Consider the following 26,912-nt stretch of genomic DNA (forward strand, 5'->3'; position numbering starts at 1 on the left):
GCCCAGGATCTGGGTGTTTTCTTAAGATGAGCAAGTAAATTCCAAGGTGAAGGAAACCAGGCAGTACTTACCTCGTTGACTATGTAATCCAACAACTCAAAAATTGCCATGGGAGGTCGGCTGTCCATTCCATATGCTACAAATTTTATAAAAAGAAAAAATACTTCTCAGAAACAGATTACTTGTTTTTTTTTTTTTTTTTTTTTTCTTTTGAGACGGAGTCTCACTCTGTCGCCCAGGCTGGAGTGCAGTGGCCGGATCTCAGCTCACTGCAAGCTCCGCCTCCCAGTTTACGCCATTCTCCTGCCTCAGCCTCCCGAGTAGCTGGGACTACAGGCGCCTGCCACCTCGCCCAGCTCGTTTTTTTTGTATTTTTTAGTAGAGACGGGGTTTCACAGTGTTAGACAGGATGGTCTCAATCTCCTGACCTTGTGATCCGCCCGTCTCGGCCTCCCAAAGTGCTGGGATTACAGGCTTGAGCCACCGCGCCCGGACCAGATTACTTGTTAATATGAGGCAAGGGGTTGGGTATGGATCCCTGGGACCAGAACAGGGTCATGGACAATAAAAATTAAACATCCACAGATAAGGCTTGAACACAGAGGGGACCAGCAAAGGCAGGGTACAAATCTGGGCTCTGCCACATCTTAAGTTCATAACCTTTGGCAAATCAGTTCATTGCTGAGCCAAAGTTCTGAGTTTTGTAAAGCAGAGACATAATAATTATGTCTGTCCTTTCCCCCTTCCTTCTAGTGAGAGAGGCACAAATGAGATAGCAGCTAAATAACTAAAGGATTTAGTTTTAATTCTCCATGAACTTGCGTTTCTTCCTTTTGTCTCCTAGAGTCACAGGCCAGCCTCAGAGGCCACAGCCACCAGCCCCTCCAATGACCTGCCATCAGCTACCCCTAGCCCCCTCTGCTTTCCCCTTCATACAAGCTCTCTCTCATGTGGACCTCATGGAGGTATAGGGCAGGTATCCTTGGCCAGACAGGAGCTACATAAAAAACAATTGGCTAGGTCAGGCTATTCCCTGAGTACCAGGTTTACTTTCCAATATTCACATGCAGAGAGGCAGGTGGTACTGCACAGTGTTTATCATCTTGGGAGTCAGACTTGGCCACTTACAAGTCTATGTGGCCTTGACAAGGGCCCTGTGCCTCAGTTTCCTCATCTTTAAAATGGAGATTATAATCATATTCACAAATGAAATGCTATTAAAATTCTAAAATGCTAGGCAAATCCATGGACACAAAGTAGATTAGTGGTTGTCAGCAGATCAGGCAAGGGGGAGTGGGAGATGGGGTTTCTTTCTGGGGTAATGAAAATGTTCCAGAATGAGACAGTGGTGATGGCTGTACAACATGGAACAATATACTAAAAACCACTGAACTACATACTTTAAAATGTAAATTTTGTCTTATGTGAATTCTGTCTCAATAAAAAAACTACCAAAAGTCATGTTAAAAAATTAGAACGCAGTGGCTCACGCCTAAAATCCCAACACTTTGGGAGGCCAAGGCAGAAGGATCACTTGAGCCCAGGAGTTCCAGACCAACCTAGTCAACATAGCGAGACCTCATCTATACAAAAAATTTAAAAAATTAGCCAGGCATGCCGGGAGCGGTGGCTCACGCCTGTAATTCCAGCACTTTGGGAGTCTGAGGGGGGCGGATCACCTGAGGGTCGGGAGTTCCAGACCAGCCTGACCAACGTGGAGAAATGCCATCTCTACTAAAAATACAAAAACTTAGCCAGGTGTGGTAGCACACACCTGTAATCCTAGCTACTTGGGAGGCTGAGGCAGGAGAATCACTTGAGCCCGGGAGACGGAGGTTGCAGTGAGCCGAGATCACGCCACTGCACTTCAGCCTGGGCAACAAGAGTGAGACTCCATCTCAAAAAAAAAAAAAAAAAAACCAAAAAACTAGCCAGGCATGGTGGCATGGTGGCACACGCCTGTGGTCTCAGGTACTCAGGAGGCTGAGGCAGAAGGATCACTTGAGCCCAAGAGGTCAAGGCTGCAGTAAGCCATGATTGCACCACTGCACTCCACCCTGAGTGACAGAGCAAGACCCAGTATCAAAAAAAAAACAAAAAAGCCCCACAAATTAGAAGCCAGGCATGGTGGATCATGCCTGTAATCTCAGCACTTTGGGAGGCTGAGGCAGGAGGATTGCTTGAGCCCTAAAGTTAGAGACTAACCTGAGCAACATAAGGAGACGATGTCTCTACAAAATAAAAAACAACCTAGCTGGGCATGGTGGCATGTGACTGTGGTCCCAGCTACTCAGGAGGCTGAGGTAGGATGATCACTTGGACCTAGGAGGTTAAGGCTGCAGTGAGCTGTGATCGTGCCATTGCACTCCAGACAGAGTGAGCCCCTTCCCTCCCAACCCCCCAGATAAATTATAGCCTGTAGTCCCAGCTACTCTGGAGGCTAAGGGAGGAAGACTGCTTGAGCCCAGGAGTTGAAGACTGTGACTAGCCACTGCACTGGGCAACATAGCAAGACCCTTAATAATAAAAATAATACAAAAGGTTAAATAATGTATATAAAGTCCGAAGTGCAGTACCTAGAACATAGTACGTACTCAACAAATGGTAGGAAGTAGTTGGTAATAACAACACCCACCTGGAGACCCTTGCTGCTTCCTCCTAGCCCTAGCCTGGCATCCAGGGACAGAGAAATCAGTCTTGGCAGAATGTACAGAGAATCAGCCCTCCAGAAACCCCTGAAAGTAAGGGACCCCCCACGACACAGTCCAAGATGGGGACACACCAGGCTACTCACAGCTAAGGGGCCTCCCGGGGGTCCTTGGCCTGGGTGGGGTCTCAGCCGCATCTCCCTCCACCTGGCACCCAAACATCAGCTCCAGCTCCTTGGCATCTGGAGGAGGGATGGGATACCTCCCAACCGCCATCTCTACCAGAGAGAGTCCCATGCTCCAGATGTCTGACTGCACAGAGTAATGAGTCCCCTGGAGTCTTTCTGGCTGCAGGAGAGACAGACAGTTACAAATACCTGACCTAACATGGACCCCTGGGTCTGCTAATGCATTTTCTCTTCTGTCCCTTCTCAATAGTTCATATCCTGTTTCAAGAGCTCCACTAACCTCTTGAATTTGGCCTTCCACCTACCCCCAAACATTGTGTTTACCAAATCCTAGCTGGCTTCTGTGGCTTTGACCCCTCATCCCTGCTCTCTCTCTCCTATAATCTAGCCTAAACTGACAGACCACGTGTAATCGGCTGGGCCCTGGCTGCCACTTCAGCCTGTGGTTCCAGCTTTACCCAGCTTGGCCACAGTCTTACACGCACAGGGCAGCCTGTCCGAAGCCCAGCATGAGTGGCTCATCTTGTCACTGAATGTGAAACATGAAGCTTGTGGAACATGGGTTGGGAATGAGGTGTGCCGTGGATATATAGAGCAAAAGATCTTGGGTGAGTGGGCCTGAGACTTAAATCCCCGTTCTGGGACTTACAAGCTAAAGGATCCTGACTATCAGCCTCATCTATAAAATGGGGCTGCTGCTGGGCCAGGGCGCAGTGGCTCATGCCTGTAATCCCAGCACTTTGGGAGGCCGAGGCAGGAGGATCACATGAGATCAAGAGTTCGAGACCAGCCTGGTCAACATAGTGAAACCCTGTCTCTACTAAAAATACAAAAATTAGCTGGACGTGGTGGTGCATGCCTGTAATTCCAGCTACTTGGGAAGCTGAGGCAGGAGAATCATTTGAACCTGGGAGGCAGAGTTTGCAGTGAGCCGAAATCACGCCACCACACTCCAGCCTGGGCAAGAAGAGCGAAAACACTGTGTCGGAAAAAAAAAGGTGTGGGGGGGGGTGGTCAGCTGCTGCTGATGAAAATGACAGTAACAATGACATAAGAAAACTCTACTTAGGGTTACTAAGAAGATCAAATGAAAATGTATGTCAGATGTTGTAAAATGCTGTACAAATATTGGTTGATATTGGTGGGAAGAGCCAAAGAGAAAAAATGTATACAGTGCTATGTAAAAGCATTATTTTTAATGAGCATTATTTGAAATAGCACATGTATTTCAAGAACTCTACCAAAAAAATATTTATTCTGGCCATAGTATATTCATTTAGACATTAACTTCTCCTGTAGCATTTTTCACTAACTCCAACACTGGACTATTTTGGAACTGACCATATAACCAGAAAAACCCAAACCATTAAACCCCTGACCAGTAATTCCTAGGGCCTGTTACTGGATTTTGAACTTGAGAGCTGGCAGTCACAGGGCCCAGGATGCCAGCTGCTCAGTACCAGACATTCAGGGAAGAAGCAATAAGGAGGTGACAGCTCCACGGTGGGCCACTGGAGTGGAGGGCAGGGATGTGGGCCAGTGCCAGGTGAGTAAGGAGATGACAGCTCCACGGTGGGCCACTGGAGTGGAGGGCAGGGATGTGGGTCAGTGCCAGGTGAGTAAGGAGATGACAGAGCTCCACGGTGGGCCACTGGAGTGGAGGGTAGGGATGTGGGTCAGTGCCAGGTGAGTAAGGAGATGACAGAGCTCCACGGTGGGCCACTGGAGTGGAGGGCAGGGATGTGGGCCAGTGCCAGGTGAGTAAGGAGATGACAGAGCTCCACGGTGGGCCACTGGAGTGGAGGGTAGGGATGTGGGCCAGTGCCAGGTGAGTAAGGAGATGACAGAGCTCCACGGTGGGCCACTGGAGTGGAGGGTAGGGATGTGGGTCAGTGCCAGGTGAGTAAGGAGATGACAGAGCTCCACGGTGGGCCACTGGAGTGGAGGGTAGGGATGTGGGCCAGCGCCAGGTGAGTCAGGAGATGACAGAGCTCCACTGTGGGCCACTGGAGTGGAGGGTAGGGATGTGGGCCAGTGCCAGGTGAGTCAGGAGATGACAGAGCTCCACGGTGGGCCACTGGAGTGGAGGGTAGGGATGTGGGCCAGCGCCAGGTGAGTAAGGAGATGACAGCTCCACGGTGGGCCACTGGAGTGGAGGGTAGGGATGTGGGCCAGTGCCAGGTGAGTAAGGAGATGACAGAGCTCCACGGTGGGCCACTGGAGTGGAGGGTAGGGATGTGGGCCAGCGCCAGGTGAGTAAGGAGATGACAGCTCCACGGTGCGCCACTGGAGTGGAGGGTAGGGATGTGGGCCAGTGCCAGGTGAGTAAGGAGATGACAGAGCTCCACAGTGGGCCACTGGAGTGGAGGGTAGGGATGTGGGCCAGCGCCAGGTGAGTGATGTTGACAGTGGCTGCAGTCACAGTGGTAGGCGCCAGCAAGAAGGAATGAGGATGTGTTCACACTGGGATGTGGGCACAGGTGCCAAATCCTCCCTAAGAGGCAAATGAGGATGTGCTGTGCAAAGGGCATCTGCCTGGCAAGGGGGCAGCTACCTTTCAATCCTGGCTTAGCAAGGTTAAGTAGGCAGGTTGCTTAACCTCCCTGAATCTAGACTTCCTCATCTCTAAAATGGGAACAATAATCTTTATTTCCTGGGACAACCACATGGATCAAATGAGACCTTCCAGGGACATGACATGTGCTTTGACAGAGAACACGTAAAACGCTTTGTACAAGTTAAGATCTGAGCCTCTCCGCCTGTCCCCCTTCCACGCGGGCCTGCACTCCCTGCCACTTCTGTAAAGACTGCCTACTCACTCCAACGCTTCTCTACTCTGCCACACTTCAGCACTGGCCCAGACTCACGTTTCCACCTTTCCGAATCATTCTCAGAAATGTGCTATCCATGTACCCTCCCACTCAGCCAACTAAACATCTACCCACTTGCCAAACATTCCCTGAACACCTACCACATGCCAGGCCCCACGCCAGGCACTAGGGACAAGAGAGACACCTTGTCCCTGTCCCCAAGGAACTGGTGGTATGGAGGAGGGAAGAGAACATGCTGGTGCTGCCATAGTGTGAGGATAGCCCCACACAACACTCTGGTGACAGTGGGAGCCAGCAGAGCTGGGAGCAGGAGGGAAGACCCCCAACACAGGGTGTTGGCTGAAATGGAGCAGAGACTCTGGCGAGGGGTCCAGGTGTGTGCTGCAGTTAGAGGGAGGAGTACATGACTGACAGACATAGTGAGGAGGGAAAAAAGAGCCTGGACAATATTGAACAGACTCTCAGGAGTTGGGAGCTACAAGATTCTGAAAGGATGGGCTGCTGAGAAGGCACATTAAAAGCCAATGCTCAGGTTTCTACCTTGGGAAACCAGGGAGATGATGCTGTCTATTTACTGCTAAGAGAAAAGGAGGAGGTGAGGTAGTTTGGGGTGGGTCATATCTGAGCATCCTGGGTTTGTGGATCTAAAGACGATCATGTAGAGATGCCCAGAGGGGAGCTGGAGCTCACAATCCTTCAGAATGAAAAGCTGCATTCTGGAGCTGCACAATCCTCTCAGTGAGTCAAGGCCCCAATATCCCAGTTATGCTCCAAGGCCTAAGAAAGACCAAGACCATCTTCCCATTCAACTTCATCTCCTCAGGGAGGACCACTGTGCCTCCTCCCTCACTTCTTGTCCCCCACCCAGCACAAGACTCTGGCTCCACAGCAAAGATACCCACTGGACTCCTATCCCTGACCGTACAAGAAGCTCAAGCAATGGAAACTTCTGTTCATACCGACATGTAGGACCTTGTGCCCACGAAGGAGTTGGCCATGGAGTCGATGAGCTGCCCGCTGACCCCAAAGTCACAGAGCTTGATCTCCCCACGGGAGTTGACTAGGATGTTGGAGGGCTTGACATCTGCAAGGAAGAGAAAATAGAAAAGGAAGGAATTGACACAGGTAGATTGGGGAAGAGAAGGGTCAGCATTCCACACAGACCAGCCCTGACCCTGAGTCCCAGGACAAAACCCCCGTCCACCATCAGGCAGCCTTTGGCTTGCAAACACTGTACACCAAGGCCCCTTGTTCCGAGTTCAAGAAGCAACTGTCAGGAGATGAAATGAGCAGCTACTTTAGAAGCAGAATAGAAAGACAGTCGATTTCCACTCTGAAAACGCAGACTTGGCCAGATGACCCACAGGAAGGAGTCCGTTATCATGAACAGTCAGGATTTCAAAGTCTGTTGCTTCAACCACCCATACTGGTAAGACGTACTATCTATGGTTGGATCATGAAGGAAGCAGAAAAAAAACAATAAAACCTATCTGCTTGCTGAAGCTACACAGGCTAGAAGGGGACAGGGTTTGGTGGGAATTCCCATTCTAGACCTCTGCACCAGGCACAGAGCATGTGGGTCTTTTTCTTATGAGTATGTGTGGCAGGGGTGGGAGCTGAGTGATGATTCCATTCCACTGGAGTCACTCACCTAACAGCCTACACAGCTACACCTACCCTGCCAGTCAAGGGGAACCCCTTGCTACCTGGCGCTGGAACGTGAGAGGGCTTAAAGCTGCTCCTCAGAGGCAAAACAATGTCCCCATCCCCCTTCCTTGCACTCTTATTATCACCCTATCCCACCCATCTGGTCACTGTCACAAATACCAGTACACTGGCCCTTAGTTTGCAGAGACCTAAATTTCCAAACTTTTTTTTTCCCCACTGTATCCTCTGATTCATACAAGTGTCCTGTAAAGTGCATAGACCAGGGCCAATTATCCTTATTTGTAAGGGAGAAAACCAAGGCTGGGACTTGGTGAAGGCCCCTGGAGTAGGGCTTTGTGGAGCAGACATCAGCAAACAATGAGACTCACTTTGAGGGCAGACCACGTCTAGGGAAATCCTTAATAGTCGTAATATAGACACCACATAGGACATCTAGAAAATCACAGAAAAAATCCAAACCTCCTATAATACAACCCAGCAGAGTCACTACTAACGTTTCATTATGTTTCCCTTCAACACTGTGTTATATGAATGCATTTATTATTATTTTTTAGACACAGAATCTCACTAAATTGCCCAGGCTGGGCTTGAACTCCTGGGCTCAAGCAATACTCCCGCCTCAGCCCCCCAGTAGCTGGGAGGATAGGTGCGAGTCAACATGGCCGGCTATTTATTCTTAAACAGATTTAAACAGGTCTATTTAAGCATCTTTCCAAGTGCAAATTGAAAAACAAAAGCCGGCGATGCCACATGCCTATAATCCCAGCACTTTGGGAGGCTGAGACAGGAGGATCACCCGAGGTCAGGAGTTCAAGACCAGCCTGGCCAACATGGTAAAACCTTGTCTTTAATAAAGACACAAAAATTAGCCGGGTGTGGTGGCGCACGCCTGTAACCCCTAGCTATTCAAGAGGCTGAGGCAGGAGAATCATTTAAACCCAGGAAGCAGAGGTTTCAGTGAGCCAAGATTGTGCTACTACACCCCAGCCTGGGTGACAGAGTGAGACTCTGTCTCCAAGAAAAAAAAAAAAAGGCTAAGGTTCAAGAGATCCAGCAACTTGTTCAAAGTCACACAGCAAAAACTGGGTAAAGCTGAAAGCAGATCCCAGGCCCTCTGATACTTAACACCTGTCCTCTTCTACCCACCCTGCTGCCATGGTCTAACCGTTGCCACCTACTGTACACTGAGCACCTGCTACCTTACCTGTGGGCTCTGTGTGGGCACCAGGCAGACAGCAGGCAAGAAACTGACCAAGTCCCCCACTGTCATGAAGCTTCAATTTTAGTATGAGGAGACAGACAATAAATCAATCAGTGAACAAATGTGTAACATCAGGTGGTCTTAAGTGGCACAAAGAAAAATATAAAACCCAGCCGGGCATGGTGGCTTACACCTGTAATCCCAGCATTTTGGGAGGCTGAGGTAGGCGCATCATTTGAGGTCAGCATGGTGAAACCCTGTCTTTACTAAAAATACAAAAATTGGCTGGGTGTGGTAGCACAAGCCTGTAATCCCAGCTACTCGGGAGGCTGAGGCAGGAGAATCGCTTGAACCCAGGAGGTGGAAGTTGCAGTGAGCCAAGATCATGCCACTGCACTCCAGCCTGACCAATAGAGTGAAACTCCGTCTCAAAAAAAATTAACAAAACAAAACCCTGTGAGGGCAGAGAGAGTAAGGGGGTACTGCCATGACAGGGTGGAAGGAACGGCCCTGTGAGGAGAGGACACTTGAGCAACTATGTGAACAGAGAGAGGGAGCGAGCCACGCAGCCTCTCAGAGAACCACGGGGAGATTCTGAACTTCGGGAGGAGAGGGGCGAGCTCTGTTCTTTCCCTGGGCCTAGTGTTAGGACAGGGCCCACAAACACTTCAGGAGAGGCATGAGTCTAGCAGTTGCTTGTTGGAGTTGTACTTCCCTCATCCCACTATGCCCATGGCCCCTCAGAGGACAGGCGTCGGGTGCCTGGCCTCTGGAGGTCAGGAGCTCAGGATTTGGAAAATGATGCTGAGAATGGAACGAGACTGAGAAGGGTAAGGGGTGTGACAGTGCCTGCTGGGGAGGCACACCAAGGCGCTCCGACACAAGCCCTCTTCCACACCTCCCACCCAGTGCCATCGCGTCTCATCCATGCCAGGCCACACGGCACCAGGCTCCCTCACCCAGCCCACACTCTCCCCATGGGCTGTTTAGGCATGACCTGCTAGGCCTGTTTTAGAGTAAAAGAGTAGCACTGGCTAGTGAGACAGAAGCCCTGTGTCAAATCCTGACCCTGCCACTCACTCTCCACGTAGCCCCGAGCAAGTCACTTGACTTTTCTGGGCCATGGTTTGCCATGAATGAAGCAGTCACAATGGCGGCTCTCATACCATCACAGACCAGGATCAATGTAATAAGGCGTGGCATATGAGCAGCACACCATGTTATAGGAATAGAGAATGACTGCTTCACAGGCTGCCCTCCAAGATCAGCGGTTCACAGAACCAGACACCTCTCCTTCCCCACAAGAACACAGTCTCCTCCACCCAGGCCAGCAGCTTCTTCCTCTGCTGGCTCAGACACCTCTCTTCAGGCTGCAGCTACTGCTCAGGCATGACTGTGCTGCATCTAGCTGTCCTTGTATCCGATCTCTATTCACATGGCAAGCAAGCCTCCCTTTTTCAAACTTACATAACACAGCTTGCCGCCATCCCTGGCTGTGAGCTCCAGCTTCTCCCACCGGTTCCAGGAAACAATACTGCCTAGGAGGCAGCAGAGATGCAAGGGGTTGGAGAGGAAGAGAAGGGAAATTCTAAGGGGCTTTTCACTGCTGGACCACATTGGTCCTGGGAGCCAGATCCCAGAGGGCCTCACAAGAAGCCACCTGGAAATCTGGGCACATGAGATCACTGAACCCCAGAGCACGCTGCTGGAGCCGCCAGGCTAGGACATCCCTCTTGTCCCTGTGCCCGCCACACCCAAGTCTAGCTCTTCTCTGGGGACAGAAGAGAGGTACATGATGGCAGACAAGTCCAGAGAGAGTTCATTTCTTGACCTCCCTCAGCACCCCACACTTGCTTCCCACAATAGCCAGGCCCTTCACACACTGTTCCTGTCTCCAGCATCTTCTCCCTCCACCTGCCTACACAGAAACCGGCACTCCTCCAGCAGGACAGCCCCTGCACAGAGCCTGCCATGGCTCCCCTCTGCCTCAGAGCACAGTCCCAAGACCCTGTGCCCAGGTTTCCATGCCCTTCACTGTTTCTTCCTTTCCTCTCCAACTTCACAGCATAACACATCTCCACATCCACTTTCTCCTGATTGGGGCTGGTCTGCCTCTCTAACTGCCCCTGTGTAAGAGTCTTGCCTTCTCTTGTGCTGGTCCTTGCATCTAACAAGTAGTCCTTTCAAATCACCCTGTCACCTCTACTCCTAGGTGCCTAGTTCTTCTGAATCCCCTTCTCAACTTGGGATAATGCCCTGCTCCTGGAGTCCTGGGAGGATTAACTGGGCTTCCTCTCACATTCTCCTAGCAGAGCCCTCACACAAATCACAGGCCCAGTCCTTCTCTACTCAATGAGGCCACCTCTGGGCCTTGGGTTCTCTTTCTGATCCTTTGTTAACTGAAAGGTGATGCTGAGAGGGCCCCCAGCAGCTGGTGGGCCAGGCTGCATTCTGGAGGAAGCATCAAGCACCCGGTAGACTCCCAGGTTCACAAGCTTCCCTAGGAATCCCACAGGAGGCTGAGATCTACTAACCCCAATTCTGCTCAGCTTCTGTGACAGTGAGTATGGGTAACCCCTCCTTCCTCAAAAATGAACAAGGAGGTTTTATGAAAAACTCAGAAAGGATGTTCTTCTCTGGTATTTTCTGTCCCAAAATAACACTATTCAAAGCCTCCTGACTTTTCCCTCAAGAGCACATATTTTGAAGTTTATTAAGTATTTTCTACCCCTCTAAAATAAGGTGTTTGGATAAAACAATTTAGGGAGTCATTTGTTTATTCTAGAAACACAGAGTATCTGCACTGAACTATGAGTAAAAAGGACACAGGGATTGTCACCATCAGGGGAGACAGAATCCAACAAATGACAAGAACACGTGCACGTGTAAAGGCAAAGATGAAGATGTGATCAAGGCCCCGTGGACTAGTTCTAAATTCTTCCAACTAGGTGGGATGGGTGCCACCCATTGGATGATAGCCTGAGTAGCTGACAACGCCCTGGCAGGCAGATGAATCAAGGTGAATCTCAGCCTTCTATGTGTTTCCACTATATCCTAATACCTTCATTTTGTTTAGTTTAGGCTAATATTAAAAGCAGCTTAATTCCCTAAGGCAAGATGGAAGACGATGGGGCCTGGAGGAAGAGAAAGGCAGAGGACGGGTGGAAGTGGGGAGCCCAAAAGAAAGAGAAGAGGTGGGGCTGGGCACAGTGGCTCACGCCTGTAATCCCAGCACTTTGGGAGGCCGAGGCAGGTGGATCACGAGGTCAGGAGATCGAGACTGTCCTGGCTAACATGGTGAAACCCTATCTCTACTAAAAATATAAAAAATTAGCCGGCCGTGGCTGCAGGTGCCTGTAGTCCCAGCTACTTGGGAGGCCGAGGCAGGAGAATGGCCTGAACCTGGGAGGCGGAGCTTGCAGTGAGCTGAGATCATGCAACTGCACTCCAGCCTGGGTGACAGAGCAAGACTCCCTCTCAAAAAAAAAAAAAAAAAAAAAAAAGAGAGAGAAGAGGTGGAACGAAGGAGTGAGGGGCTGCTGAGAAGCAAGCAGAGTGACACAGGGAAGCTGCATTCTTCCTCATCTGTGACAAAGGCTGAATCCAAAAGTAGATAAGCAACAGTTAAAGGATTTAAAAAAAAAAAAAGGCCGGGTGCGGTGGCTCAAGCCTGTAATCCCAGCACTTCGGGAGGCCGAGACGGGCGAATCATGAGGTCAGGAGATCGAGACCATCCTGGCTAACACGGTGAAACCCCCGTCTCTACTAAAAAATACAAAAAAAAAAAAAAAAACTAGCCGGGCGTGGTGGCGGGCGCCTGTAGTCCCAGCTACTCAGGAGGCTGAGGCAGGAGAATGGCATGAACCCGGGAGGTGGAGCTTGCAGTGAGCTGAGATCCGGCCACTGCACTCCAGCCTGGGTGACAGAGCAAGACTCCGTCTCAAAAAAAAAAACAAAGGCAAATGATTTTTTTAAAAGGCGACGTTAGGCTTCAAACGACCTCTTCTTAGTATCCTTGGCAGAGCCTTAATAACTCTCCCCACTGAAGATGAAGAAACAGAAAGGGAGCTGACTGGATGAGTCAAATTGCACCCTCTACAGAGCCCCTCCAGCCATCCATGGCCTGGGGGAGCTAGTTAAGTAGCAGCAATAATTAAATTCAGAGAAAATCCCCAACTCTTCAATTAGCCATTACCCGTAACCTCTTTTCCCCCACCCAAATTTCCTTCCCCAGGAGCGCTGAAAAATAAGCCAGGATGCAGCTGGGAGATTAGGTGGGAGAATGAGGTGCAGGTGAGCCTAGCAGGCCTACGAAGATCCTACAGCAGCTCTGGTTTATGGAACACCTGCTATGGCAGGCCTTTTAAACATACTAGCCTCTGTTTTTGTTTCTTTGGGGGTGTTTTTTTTTTTTTTTTTCAGACAAAGTCTTACTCTGTCACCCAGGCTAGAGTGCAGTGGCATGATCTTGGCTCACTGCAACCTCTGCCTCCCCAGTTCAAACACACTATCTTCTTTAATCCTTACAGTAACACTGTGAGGGAAGCATTATAAACCACTGCACACAGATAAGAAACACTGAGGCCCAGAGTAGGGAGGCGTCACCTGTTAGGGTGGCACAGGTAGCTAACGATAGGGCCTAGGATTAGAACTCAGACCCCTGAGGGAGCATTCTCTCCAGGATCTAGAAAATCAGGGCCCAGACAACAGGACTAAAGGCAACCCATAAGAAGCTGTACTCCAAAGTTTCAGAAGAGCCCTTATTGAGCTGTGGCTGGGGAAGGAATCACTCACATTATAGATGTAATGAGCTTTACTTCTGGGAACAAGGATTTGACTTGGGACAGGCTGAAATCCCTGAAATTCAGTAAGGAGAGAATAATTCTCCGCTCCAGTTCAGCGAGTGAGCACGATGCTTCTCAGCTCCAGCCCATTATCCTTCTTGACAAGGCCAACTGCAAGAAACGTGCTAGCAGCAGGAACCACTTTCAAGTTTATCTCCCTCACTTTCAAGATTTTTACAACCAAGCCCAGCAACTGCATTTTCTTTTCTTCCTTCCCTTCCAAGCCTCATTAGTTTTGAAATGCTTTCCTTCTCTACCCTCCCTACACTCCTCTCTGCCAATTCACTGCTCATCCTCTGACCCAGAGGGCCCATAAACCCTGACAATTAAACACAGGATGATGTTGCAGGAGTTTAGGATTTGCTTTTCATTAGCACACAACATTCCAATAAATTATTTAAATTTTTAGGCTGGGTGTGGCGGCTCAGGCCTGTAATCCCAGCACTTCAAGAGGGTAAGGTGGGTGAACTGCTAGAGGCCAGGAGTTCGAGACCAGCCTGGGCACCATGGCAAAACTCTACTAAAAATACCAAAAAAAATTATCCAGGCATGGTGGTGTGCACCGGTAGTCCCAGCTACTCAGGAGGCTGAGGCATGAGAACTGATTGAACCCAGGAAGCAGAGGTTGCAGTGAGCTGAGATCGTGCCACTGCACTCCAGCCTGGGTGACAGTGAGACTTTGTCTCAAAAAAGTAAAATAACATAAAATAAATTTTCTAAAATTTTAATACAGAATGTAACAAAAGCCAGAGCAAAAGGTATAGGGGGTTAAAGAGAGAAGAGAGGTGTAATAAAAGGAGAAAGGAAAGAAAAGCAGTCAAGGGAAATGCTTATGAATCCCAGATTCCCTGACAGCACTTTTTTTTTTTTTTTTGCTGAAGTGCAGTGATACGTCATGGCTCACTACAGCCTCGACCTCCTAGGCTCAAGCGATCCTCCCACTTCAGTGCACGCCACCATGCCCAAGTAACTGTTTCTGTTTTTGGTACACAGGGTCTCCCTGCTTTGCCCAGGCTGGTCTCAAACCCCTGGGTCCAAGCGAGCCTACTGCCTCAGCCTCCCAAAGTGCTGGGATTACAATTGTGAGCCACTACGCCCGGCCTGATCTCTCGTTTTCAATGACCCTTCATAATATTTGGCAGAATAGCCCTAGTTTACAGAGGTACAAATTGCGGCTGGAGGATAAAATCTCTTGCCAAAGGTCACAAAATAACATGAAAACAGCATATTTCCTGTTTGGATGAACGGAGGCAAGATGGCGCACTTCCGGGTTCTTCATCCCCCCCAACTTTTCCCGCGCGCACAAAAATCCAGCCGGCGACCCGGGAAGGTGCAGACCAACTAGGCATGCGCCAGGTGATGTCAATCTGAAGAGACCAAGATTTACCTGGTCGCACCTGTGGAACGCCCCCTGACACGCCCGTGCCCCGCCTATTGCCCTCCCACTCCTAGAAAAGCCGCTCCGGAGGCACGCCACGCGCGGCCTTCCTCAGTCCTCCACTCCTGTCGGGATGTTAGGACTGCGGGAACTCCGTCCGAGAGCTGTACGGGTGACTCTGGGGGCCCCTTTTGTCGGGGGGCCAACAGACCTCTCCCTACCCACCTTCTTCCCTTGAAGCTAGGTGACCAAAATAAACTTGCAGTTTTGCTCCTACCCTTGCCTAGTCGCTGGTTCTTTTGTACCCGCTCTGGTGGTCTTAGAAAAACAAATCAGTTGGTGCCGAAACCCGGGAGGAGACCCCTCCTCAGGCCTCTAAGGGTTGAGGAACCTCCTCCTGCTCCCACGCAGCAGACGGACCAGGACCTGAGACCCGCTTCCCTCACTCTCACGGCCTCTCTGGGGTAAGTGCCCTTGTCTCCTCTTTACCTCCCTCGGCCAGAAATCCTGCGCAGGTCCGGGGTCCATTTGGAGCCACCAAGTGGCTCGGGAGACCCGTTCAGGACGGAGACGTCCGCCTGAAGGTAATCTCCACTTAGGCTTCAAGAGCCTCTCGTCTGTCTCTGCTGGTTCCAAAGGACGCTTTGAAGCCAGGCAGGGATCCATTCCCATGTCCATTGGGTCCATTGTGTAAGTAAAGAGGAAACAAATGGGAAACCCCCAGTCCAAATTTCCAAAGAGCACCCCCTTAGGGTGCCTCCTAGCCAATTTAAAAACCTTACAGCTTGAACAAGACCTTAGGAGGAAGCGGTTAATTTTCCTTTCCACTGTGGCGTGATCGACCTCAGCAATTTCTGCCAGCGGCTAGGCAAGTGGTCTGAAATTAATTACGTACAAGGCTTTTGGGCCTTAAGCTCTTGTCCCTATACTCCTCCTTCTCTCCCCACTCTCTCCACCCCCTCCCTTCCTGCCCAGACTCCTCCTCCTCCCCCCATCCGGACTCCTCCTTCCTTTTCCTTACCTACTAGTAATCCACTCAGTCCCGTGCTTCCTTCGGGGCCCCCAACTGGCTGTCTTGAGTCTCCTGTCTCTGCACACACCCGCTCTAAGTGCCCTGCTGATGCCTCCACTCCTGCCCCACACCCTCCTACAGTGTTAGCGCCTTTGCGAGAGGTGGCTGGGGCGGAGGGGGTAGTCAGAGTGCATGTCCCTTTTTCATTGGCCGATCTTTCCAAAATTGAGAAGCGTTTAGGGGATTTCTCAGCTAATCCCACCGTCTACATAAAGGAATTTAGATACCTTTGTCAGGCCTATGACTTAACTTGGCATGACCTCCAGGTTATCCTAACCTCCACCCTAAACCCTGAGGAGCAAGAGCGCATCCTAGCGGCCGCCAGGCAGCACGCCAACCAACTACATTTAACTGACGCCACCATCCCACTAGGGGAGCAAGCAGTCCCCTCGGCAGACCCAGACTGGAACTATCAAGCAAACCAGCCTGGGCGCCGTAGGCGAGACATAATGGTTCAGTGTTTGTTGGCTGGTATGCAAACAGCCTCAAACAAAACTGTAAATTTTAACAAATTAAAAGAAATTATTCAAAATCCAGAAGAAAATCCAGCCGCATTCTTAAATAGGCTGACTGAGGTTCTAACCCAATATACCCGGTTAGATCCGGCCTCCCCCACAGGGGCCACCATTTTGGCGTCTTACTTCATTTCTCAATCAGCTCCTGACATTCGTAAGAAACTTCAGAAGGTAGAGGATGGTCCTCAGGCACCAATACAAAACCTGGTTAAATTAGCCTTTAAGGTCTATAACTCCAGAGAGGAGATGGCTGAGGCAGTGCGACAGGCACGCCTCAAACAGAAGGCCCAGCTCCTAGCAGCGGCTTTACGGCCCAGTTGTAACCCCAGACCAGAGAGCACATACTCCGCAGACTCCAAGGCTACGAAAGGAGCCTGCTATAAGTGCGGCAAGGCGGGACACTATGCCAACAGGTGTCCGCAAGATCCCCGAGCCCCAACGCAGCCTTGCCATAAGTGCAAGGCGTCAGGACATTGGGCCAATGAATGTCCTAAGCCTCGTCCACCAGCAACCCCCTGCCCTGCTTGCCAGCAGGGAGGACACTGGAAGTCTGATTGCCCCACCCTGAGAACAGGTGCTGCGTCTCCACGTGACCCCCTTTCCCAGGATCCTGGGAGCTCCTTCCAGCTCCTACATCTGGACGACGACGACAACTGAAGGTGCCGAGACTCGGGGACCCCCATCACCCTCGCCGAGCCGCGGGTAACTCTCTTGGTAGCGGGTAAGACAATTGATTTTTTAATAGATAGCGGGGCTACCTATTCTGTTTTGCCGTCCTTCTCTGGACCTAGCCTTCCATCCGATATCTCTGTAGTAGGAGTAGACGGAAAGCCATCCACCCCACGAGAAACTCCACTCCTTAATTGCTGCCTGGCCAACAACTACTTTGCGCACTCGTTCCTCATTATACCCTCATGCCCTACCCCCTTACTAGGCCGAGACATCCTGAGCACCTTAAAGGCCTCCATATACATTCCCACCAACTCATCCACTCCCCTTCAATCCCCTCATGACCTGTTGCTCATGCTTTGTGCAAGTGCACAGGCTCCTCCTATGTCGCCCCCACCCCCCATCTTCCCTATTTCTGTACACCCTCAAGTGTGGGACACTTCCACCCCGGTCATAGCTGCTCACCACCCACCAGTTCTCGTCAAGCTCAAAGATCCCACTCGTTTCCCAAACCGCCCCCAATTCTCTCTCTCTCCGACACATCTACAAGGTTTAAAGCCAATTATCATGCGACTACTTAGCCAACATATTCTTGTCCGCACACATTCCCCCTGTAACACTCCAATACTTCCAGTTAAAAAGGCAGATGGAACGTATAGGTTAGTACAGGATCTTCGGCTAGTCAATGAAGCCACCCGTCCCACGCACCCTGTAGTTCCCAACCCTTACACCCTTCTGTCCCATATCCCCACCAATTCTACTTATTTTACTGTGCTAGCCAACAGGCCTCAGTCCGTTCGAATTAGTCTACGGACGGCCCCTAACCCTCCAACAAATACCTTCCCTGCCAGCCCCTTTGGCGAACTACCTCCCATATCTCACTCTTCTCAGACAACTCCTAAGACAACACGCTGAGTTAGCACACCCTCCTCTAACAGATGCCTACAACCCACATCTCTCCCTCAGTCCTGTGGACCAAGTATACATAAAAAATATCCAAGCCAAAGACTTACAGCCCAGGTGGAAAGGCCCATACATTGTCCTCCTGTCTACACATACAGCAGCAAAACTCCTAGGACACACGCATTGGATTCATATTTCCCAGCTAAAAAGGGCCCCCACTGGGAACAATCAGTGGACATCAGTTCAACTTTCCCCCACTCTCCTCAAACTTACAAAACTTTCTTAACTAGTTCATGCTCCCTGACCCCTGGCGCTTAGCTCGCTTTCTCACCATCCTCTACATAAACCTATCAGACTTTCAATACATAACCCCAGACCCATATCTACCTCCAGACAATAGTCCAGAGCAGTGGTTCTCCCGTCTCCTAACCTTCATCGAACATCTCCACTGCCCAATCCTTCCTTTCCGTTATTCAACTCCAAATTCATCCTGAGGTAATCATACTCAGGCACCCAATGGAGGCCAAAACGGCCCCCATTGAAGGCCACATCCTTCCTTTCCGTTATTCAACTCCAAATTCATCCTGAGGTAATCATACTCAGGCACCCAATGGAGGCCAAAACAGCCCTCATTGAAGGCTATTTCTCGTGCAACTGATCTCTCTCTAAAACTCTTAACCATACAGCCACTAACTGATCCCTCTATGTCCCCGTGTCCTTGGTCCCCAGTCTAACTCTATACAGCCAGGCAGAAGTAGCAGAGCTTTTCCAGCAACTTTCCATGCCACTACGCCACTCCCGTCAAAACGGGCTGTTTTTTCCTCCCTCTAGTTATTGGAATCAGCTGAAAGCCTGGCCTCCCTGCAGCGCCGAACTACCTCAATAGCCTAAGTAGCTGCCCAAAACAGGCAAGCCCTAGGCTTGTTTACAGCTGAAAAAGGAGGCACTTGTCTCTTCCTTAGAGAAGAGTGCTGCTATTATGTTAGCAAGTCAGGCCTAGCAGACACTAACATTCAAACCCTCAAATGCTTCCATACCTCGTTCCTATACTAATACTGTGCTTTATTTTATTCTTCATCCGTACGTCCAAATGCCAACCATGGGCCCCGACCTTAACAGCGCCCCTTAACAGCAGGAAGTAGCCAGACAGACCACGGCGCCCCTTATCACTATTATCAATAAAAGGTTGGACTGTTTGGATGAATGGAGGCAAGATGGCGCACTTCCGGGTTCTTCATCCCCCCCCAACTTTTCCCGCGCGCACAAAAATCCAGCCGGCGACCCGGGAAGGTGCAGACCAACTAGGCATGCGCCAGGTGATGTCAATCTGAAGAGACCAAGATTTACCTGGTCGCACCTGTGGAACGTCCCCTGACACGCCCGTGCCCCGCCTATTGCCCTCCCACTCCTAGAAAAGCCGCTCCGGAGGCACGCCACGCGCGGCCTTCCTCAGTCCTCCACTCCTGTCGGGATGTTAGGACTGCGGGAACTCCGTCCGAGAGCTGTACGGGTGACTCTGGGGGCCCCTTTTGTCGGGGGGCCAACAGACCTCTCCCTACCCACTTTCTTCCCTTGAAGCTAGGTGACCAAAATAAACTTGCAGTTTTGCTCCTACCCTTGCCTAGTCGCTGGTTCTTTTGTACCCGCTCTGGTGGTCTTAGAAAAACAAATCATTTCCCCCCCACCAGATTATTTGGGCTACCTCAGAAGAGCTGATACGCAATGTATTACAAAGCCAATCAACCACCTACAGGCAGGAGAACAAACTTGGCTAACTTGAGTACTTCTCATATGCTATTCAAGAAACGGAAATTAGCTAAAAATCTGTTTTGACCTGCTGAAGGCTAATTTTGTTCAGCAGGAGAGGTGGGTGTTAAAACAATGACAAAAGAAGATAGGCCAGAGTTCTGTTCATTATTAAACAATGAGTAGGCAAGAATTTCTAGTAATGTCACCATATTTACGTGACCCTGCTCCACCAAAGTACGGACTGCCCATTTGTGCCTGGGTCACAACATAATTCACCAAAAAAGGTCTGGAAAAAAGGTCAGGAAACTACTCACCAGTTATTTCTAGCTTGGGATAACCCCTAACGGAAAGACTTAGAAGAATGTGTTTGACAATTTAAACACAGATGTCAGGCATTCCTTGTCTCCCCATCACACATACTTCTTTGGGGCAAATGCAGCTTTAGGTGGAGACTAACGATCAGAGAAACTTGTCCCTGGCTACAGGGCAGCCCCCTGACCTAGGCTGGGCCACTCATAGCTCCCTATCCCCTGGCCATGGTGATCTCATAGGTCTGGGCACATGACCCCTAACAGTCCAATCGGGAGTCCTCGCTCAGAACTTTCTAATTGAAGAGAGAAAAAAATTCTTCTGATAACAAAACTGTAAAGCAGGAAACCATGGTTCCATCTGGTAGACAGCTGGCCCGAGAGAAGAAAGCCAACATCGAAGAAAGCCAACATCGAAAGGGAAACAAGTGAGAGGGAGAGATTTTTTTTTTTTTTTTTTTTTTTGAGACAAAGTCTCACTCTGTCGCCCAGGCTGGAGTGCAGCAGCATGATCTCAGCTCACTACATCCTCTGCTTCCCAGGTTCAAACAATTCTCCCTGCCTCAGCCTCCCAAACAGCTGGGACTACAGGCACCTGCCACGATGCCCAGCTAATTTTTGTATTTTTTAGTAAAGATGGTGTTTCGCCATGTTGGCCAGGCTAGCTAACAGCATCTTTTTTTTTTTTTTTTTTTTTTTTTTTTTTTTTTTTTTTTGAGACAGAGTCTCGCTCTGTTGCCAGGCTGAATTGCAATGGCACACTCTCGACTCAATGCAACCTCCGCCTCCCAGGTTCAACCGATTCTCCTGCCTCAGCCTCCTGAGTAGCTGGGACTACAGGCGCCTGACACCAGGCCCAGCTAATTTTTGTATTTTTAGTAGAGACGGGGTTTCACCATGTTGGCCAGACTGGTCTCGATCTCTTGACCTTGTGATCTGCCCGCCTGGGCCTCCCAAAGTGCTGGGATTACAGGCGTGAACCACCGTGCCCAGTAGCTAACAGCATCTTTTTAAAGTACATTTTAATCAAAGTATAAGAGCTAATGACATTTGAGCCCCTGGATACAATTATCCATCAGGCCAGCTGTATTCCTATCCTTTCTGGAGTTTGGTTAGCTGATACAAAAAAAAAACAAAACAAAAAATCATCTTTATTGTTTGAGCTAATTCAAGTTCACTAGCAACCAAGAATCTTAACACCCAGTGATTCTTACCATCACTGGCATCATAAATTTCATTATTAAGTAGGTCGTTTAGTGTGGTGTGGAAACAGCACCACTAACCGAGATCTGGAATTAGGCAGATTTGGGTTTGAATCCTAGCTCTATCATCTGCTAGCTCTGTGGCCCCAGCCCAGTTCCAGAACCTCTCTGAGCCTTTCCTTGACTGTCAGGTGGGAATAGTAACTCCTACCTGCTAATGTCTGGTAGGTACTAAGTACTCAAATCAGGAGGCTTTAAATGTGAGAAGCACAGAAGTTAGAGTTCAATGGCTCTTGCAGCTTGGAGGGAAAATAAAAGCTAACATTTCAGAAAAAAAAAAAATACAACCAATATAAGTAATCAGATTCCTTCTCAGCCTGGCTTCTACCTAACACAGCACCTGTGAAAGGAAAAGAAATCTTGGGGCCCCAAAAATCACTAAGCTAAAGGGAAGTCAAGCTGGGAACTGCTTAGGGCAAACCTGCCTCTCATTCTATTCAAAGTCATCCCTCTGCTGAGATAAATGCATATCTGATTGCCTCCTTTGCAAAGGCTAACCAGAAACTCAAAAGAATCCAACTGTTTGTCTCTCACCTACCTGTGACCTCGAAGCCCCCTCCCTGCTTCCAGTTGTCCTGCCATTCCCAACAGAACCAAGGAACATCTTACATATACTGATGTCTCATGTCTCCCTAACACGTATAAAACCAACCTGTGCTTGGACCACCTTGGGCACATGTCATCAGGACCTCCTGGGGCTGTGTCACAGGGTCCTCAACTTTGGCAAAATAAACCTTCTAAATTAACTGAGACCTGTCTCAGTTATTCAGGGTTCACGTTTTGGTAACCACAAGGGGATTCTGAGTGGAGGTGCCCCTGATCTTTGACAAATCTCCCATTGGTGCCTGGTACCAGCTTGAGCTATCTTTATGGCTCAAACCAACTGGACAATTTGCTGAGGCCTGGAAGCACCTCCTCCAGAGAATCCCTGATCTCCCAAAATCCGGGAGTGGTCTAAAGTTTTTTTTTTGCTGTACAATTCTTTTTTTTTTTTTTTTTTTTTTTTGTAGTTTTACTTACTTCCAACACAAGCAAGTAACTCCTTTATGGAGTTCTGAGCTTGCTTCCAACAGGGAGGGCAAGTGTGAGTCTCTTTCTACTTTTAGGATGGTAGAGGGCAGTCTTCAGCATGAAACCCAGCCCTAAGTAACTGAATTAGGGTTTGTCTTGGCTACAGTTAAGATTAACAACCAGCTGGTCTTATTTTCTCCTTATCATGAGAGCTCTCAGTACTTGTATAGGTTGTGTGATCATTTGTTTTACTTTACTGTTTCTTTTTGTTGTTTCTGTTTTTGTTGTTGTTTTGGTCTTTTTCCCATTGGGTTTGACCAACTCCATGCAACCTGATCAAATTTGAAGGAAAGTTCCAAATTATGGGGAATGAGGCCTCTGAAGTGGCTAAATTCCTACAAAAAAACAAGCAAAAAAAAAGTGGCATGGTGGGGGGAGAAAAATGGCCAGCAAAAGAAAAAAAAAAAAGGAAAGATAATGGCTATCGCCTCAGGTTGCAGTTCCATACCTAAGGTTCCGCCTTCATTTTTCATGACAGCCTAGGTTTGGTTCCTAAATCAAGCCCTTTCTGAAAGGTTTGATATTTGGTACTTCTGAAATAGCAAAAATTTGTCCAAGCAGAAATACGGCAATGAGATCTAAACAGATTTTTTTAAAGGAGCTCAATGGTTAAAAGTCAGCTTAATGAAAAGCTGTGTATGTGTGTGTGTGTATGTGTGTGTTGTCTTTTAAAAGGACTTTATGTTTTGGGTTTATTTTTTCTCTGTCTAGGGCCTTGTCTTGGAGACAAATTTTTCTTCTTCTCAGTTGACAGAATTCTGTTTTCTTCATTGACTTCTGCTCTCTCTCCTTTCTCTTGCACCCTCTGCTGCATGAGAAACCTAAAATAATTTATAATAGCCTGGAGTTCCTTAAAGCAAACAAAGAAGGCACCAGACTCCCTTTGGGGGAGAAACCTGCTTTTTCTTATGGATCCTCAAGATTGTAAACAAACAAGTTCCTCTCAGCTATTAAATTGCTTTTGTATTGTGTTACCTGATTTTCTGACTAAAATAGTTATTGCAACAGAGGCTACTCTTGGGTTTTTAAGGAAGAGTGTAGACACTAGAAATGTCTTTGTTTAAAAAAAAAATTTTTTTTTTTTTTTTGAGACGGAGTCTCGCTCGGTTGTCCAGGCTGGAGTGCAATGGTGCGGTCTTGGCTCACTGCAACCTCCGCCTCCTGGGTTCAAGCGATTCTCATGCCTCAGCCTCCGGAGTAGCTGGGGTTACAGGTGCCTGCCACCATGCCTGGCTAATTGTTGTATTTTTAGTAGAGACGGGTTTTCACCACGTTGGCCAGGCTGGTCTCGAACTGCTAACCTCGTGATCCGCCCACCTCAGCTTCCCAAAGTGTTGGGATTACAGGCGCGAGCCACTGTGCCCGGCCAAAAACAAATTTTTCTTTTTTCTTTTTTTTTTTAGACGGAGTCTTGCTCTTTTCCCATGCTGGAGCCCAGTGGCACAGTCTCAGCTCACTGCAACCTCCGCATCCTGGGTTAAAGCGATTCTCCTGCCTCAGCCTCCCAAGTAGCTGGGATTACAGGCACCCGCCACCATGCCCATCTAATTTTTGTATTTCTAGTAGAGATAGGGTTTCATCATGTTGGCCAGGCCGGTCTTGAAATCCTGACCTCATGATCCACCCACCTCGGCCTCCCAAAGTGCTGGGATTACAGGCATGAGGCACCGCACCTGGCCAAAAACAATTTTTTTTAAAGCATCATGTGGTCTAGCCTCCTTTTTGGAGACCCAGGATTCAGTGTGGGCTCTACCCAGAGCTCAGAGATCCAGTTAAGATAGGTAGTACCTATCTAAATAAATTGGTCTCCTTATACAATCCTATGATAGATTTCTATAATTGTATGTTTGATTTGGCATCCACCTTTAACCTTCCTCTGCACCAGAGTTTTTCTCTGTACTTTATGATGTAAATTTTGCTATCTGATTTTTCACCTTAGAGTTGTGTCCTTCAATACACAGATTTAGGAGCTATTTAGCTGACAACTGCCAAGCATAATGAAACAGGTTATCAAGAGTTTGCAAGTCTGACAGAAGGGGGAAAAAAAAAGGAGGTCTGTCTTACCTTTAAGATGTACTTTTACTGGTATGGCTAATATGTCCAAGTATTTATGTGTTGTGCACACAATGATTTACTACTAAAAAATATATAAAACAGCTCTAATTAATTGGCTTAAGGAAAAATAAAGCACAAATCAAATACTTTATCAGAAAATGAAAGACTAGTCAAATGTTTCTCAAGTTTACATGGGTTAAGTAAAATCTTTAATAGATAAGCTACCTTTAAGATTGTTGGTAAAGGGCCGGGCGCGGTGGCTCAAGCCTGTAATCCCAGCACTTTGGGAGGCCGAGACGGGCGGATCACGAGGTCAGGAGATCGAGACCATCCTGGCTAACACGCTGAAACCGCGTCTCTACTAAAAATACAAAAACTAGCCGGGCGAAGTGGCGGGCGCCTGTAGTCCCAGCTACTCGGGAGGCTGAGGCAGGAGAATGGCGTAAACCCGGGAGGCGGAGCTTGCAGTGAGCTGAGATCCGGCCACTGCACTCCAGCCCCGGCGACAGAGTGAGACTCTGCCTCAAAAAAAAAAAAAAAAAGATTGTTGGTAAAGTACTTACTATTAGAAATGCCTTAAGAATAGCCAGGGTACATTTTTGTTTGCATTTTTTGACCAAGAAATTTCATACATATCCCTGCCAAATACTATAAGGTGTCAAAATTTGGCATAGGGGTTACAAAACTATAAATCCAGCCCAAAACAGGATGATCTTTGCTTGTGAGCCACCAGGTGCGGTGGCTCATGCCTGTAATCCCAGCACTTTGGGAGGCCAAGACAGGCAGATCACTTGAGGTCAGAAGTTCAAGGCCAGCCTGACCAACATGGTAAAACCCTATCACTACTAAAAATACAAAAATTAGTTGGGCGTGGTGGCAGGCACCTGTAATCCCAGTTACTCAGAAAGCTGAGGGAGGAGAATCATTTGAACCCAGGAGGCACAGGTTGCAGTGAGCTGAGATCATGTCACTGCACTCTAGCCTGACAGAGCCAGACTTCATTTAAAAAAAAAGAAAAAAAAAATCTTTGCTTCTGTAAATATTGATAAGACACTGATATCGGTTTAGTGAAAATAGCTAAGTCTTGAAGTATTTAGTAAAACAACCATAACTTCTAATCATGTGGCTTTAGGCAGCCTAGTCCCCAGGCAGGAAGGGGGTTTGTTTGGGGAAAGGGCTGTTACCGTCTTTGTTTCAAAGCTCAACTATAAACTAAGTTCCTCCCAAAGTTAGTACTGTCTATGCCCAGGAATAGACAAGGACAGCTTGGAGATTAGAAGCAAGAAGGAGTTAGTTAGGTCAGATCTTTTTCACTGTCTCAGTTATAATTTTCCAATGACAGTTTCTCTTTTTTTTCTTTTTGAGATGGAGTTTCGCTCTTGTTGCCCAGGCTGGAGTGCAATGGCACGATCTTGGCTCACTGCAACCTCTGCCTCCTGGGTTCAAGCAATTTTCCTACCTCAGCCTCCCGAGTAGCAGGGATTACAGGTGCTCACCACCATGCCAGACTAATTTCTTGTATTTTTGTAGAGATGGGCTTTCACAACGTTGGCCAGCTGGTCTCGAACTCCTGACCTCAGGTGATACACTATGCCCGGCCCTGCGGTTTCTCTTTAAAAAGTGGTTTTAAAATCAACTATAAAATTCTAACAGGTGCTCTTGAATACAGGTTTCTGATAACTTTAAAGGCTGTGACATCAAAACAGAGGAAAAACTTTCATGACTCATGGAGAGCTGAAATGTTCATGAATATCAAGCAGAACAGGAATTAGCTGCATGAACTGAACTTACAGGAGACTGAAGTAATCTTTTTATTTTTTGCTTAAAATGCTGATTCTTTGTGTTCTTTTTCAGAGTCAAGGAAACTTTTCTTTTGAGCTATTGACAGGTTTTAACAATTTGTTTTTTGAGATGCAGTCTCGCTCTGTTGCCCAGGCTGGAGTGCAGTGGCATGATCTCAGTTCATTGCAACCTCCACCTTCAGGGTTCAAGTGATTCTTCGGTCTCAGACTCCTGAGTAGCTGGGACTACAGGCACACACCACCACGCCCAGCCAATTTTTTGTATTTTTAGTAGAGACGGGGTTTCACCATGTTTGCCAGGCTGGTCTTGAACTCCTGACCTCAAATGATCCACCCACCTCAGCCTCCCAAAGTGCTGTGATTACAGACATGAGCCACCACACCTGGACAGGTTTTAACAATAAAGTATACAAACGCCCATGAAAAAAAATTGAAGGATATTTCTCTCCACCTGATTTCTCCAGAATTTGGAAACTATGTGGGAGTATTCTTAACTTACGGCAATCTAGTTATCAGCATAAGTGCAAAAAAATCTGTTTTCATTTGTAACAGGACACGATTGGAGAAACTGGTTATTTTACCAAGGTTTTGACTAGAATGGTGTGCTTTCCTTTAAGGAATCCAACTTGACTTATAGAGCCAATAAAAAGTCCCTTGGGAAAACTGGTCTCATACCTTGTCTACACAGTCCCTGCACAGGGATCATGGCCTGTGATAAGTAAAGAATGTCACTTTCTGATAGGCCCAG

The 26,912-nt window shown here is 48.4% G+C and overlaps 1 protein-coding gene across 1 annotated transcript in view; it reads right to left on the reverse strand.

Moving 5' to 3' along the window:
* MAP2K1 (mitogen-activated protein kinase kinase 1) overlaps nt 1-26,912 on the reverse strand; it is a 118,558-nt gene that overhangs the window by 4,126 nt on the left and 87,520 nt on the right. The window contains exons 6-8 of the mRNA XM_010363604.2: nt 6,627-6,751; nt 2,795-2,996; nt 72-136 (exon numbers count right to left, since the gene is read on the reverse strand). Coding sequence (XP_010361906.1) covers nt 72-136; nt 2,795-2,996; nt 6,627-6,751 — 392 coding nt within the window. The remainder of the gene's footprint in view (nt 1-71; nt 137-2,794; nt 2,997-6,626; nt 6,752-26,912) is intronic.

This window comes from Rhinopithecus roxellana, chromosome 5 (genome assembly GCF_007565055.1).
Source record: "Rhinopithecus roxellana isolate Shanxi Qingling chromosome 5, ASM756505v1, whole genome shotgun sequence".
NCBI classification, from domain to species: Eukaryota; Metazoa; Chordata; class Mammalia; order Primates; family Cercopithecidae; genus Rhinopithecus; species Rhinopithecus roxellana.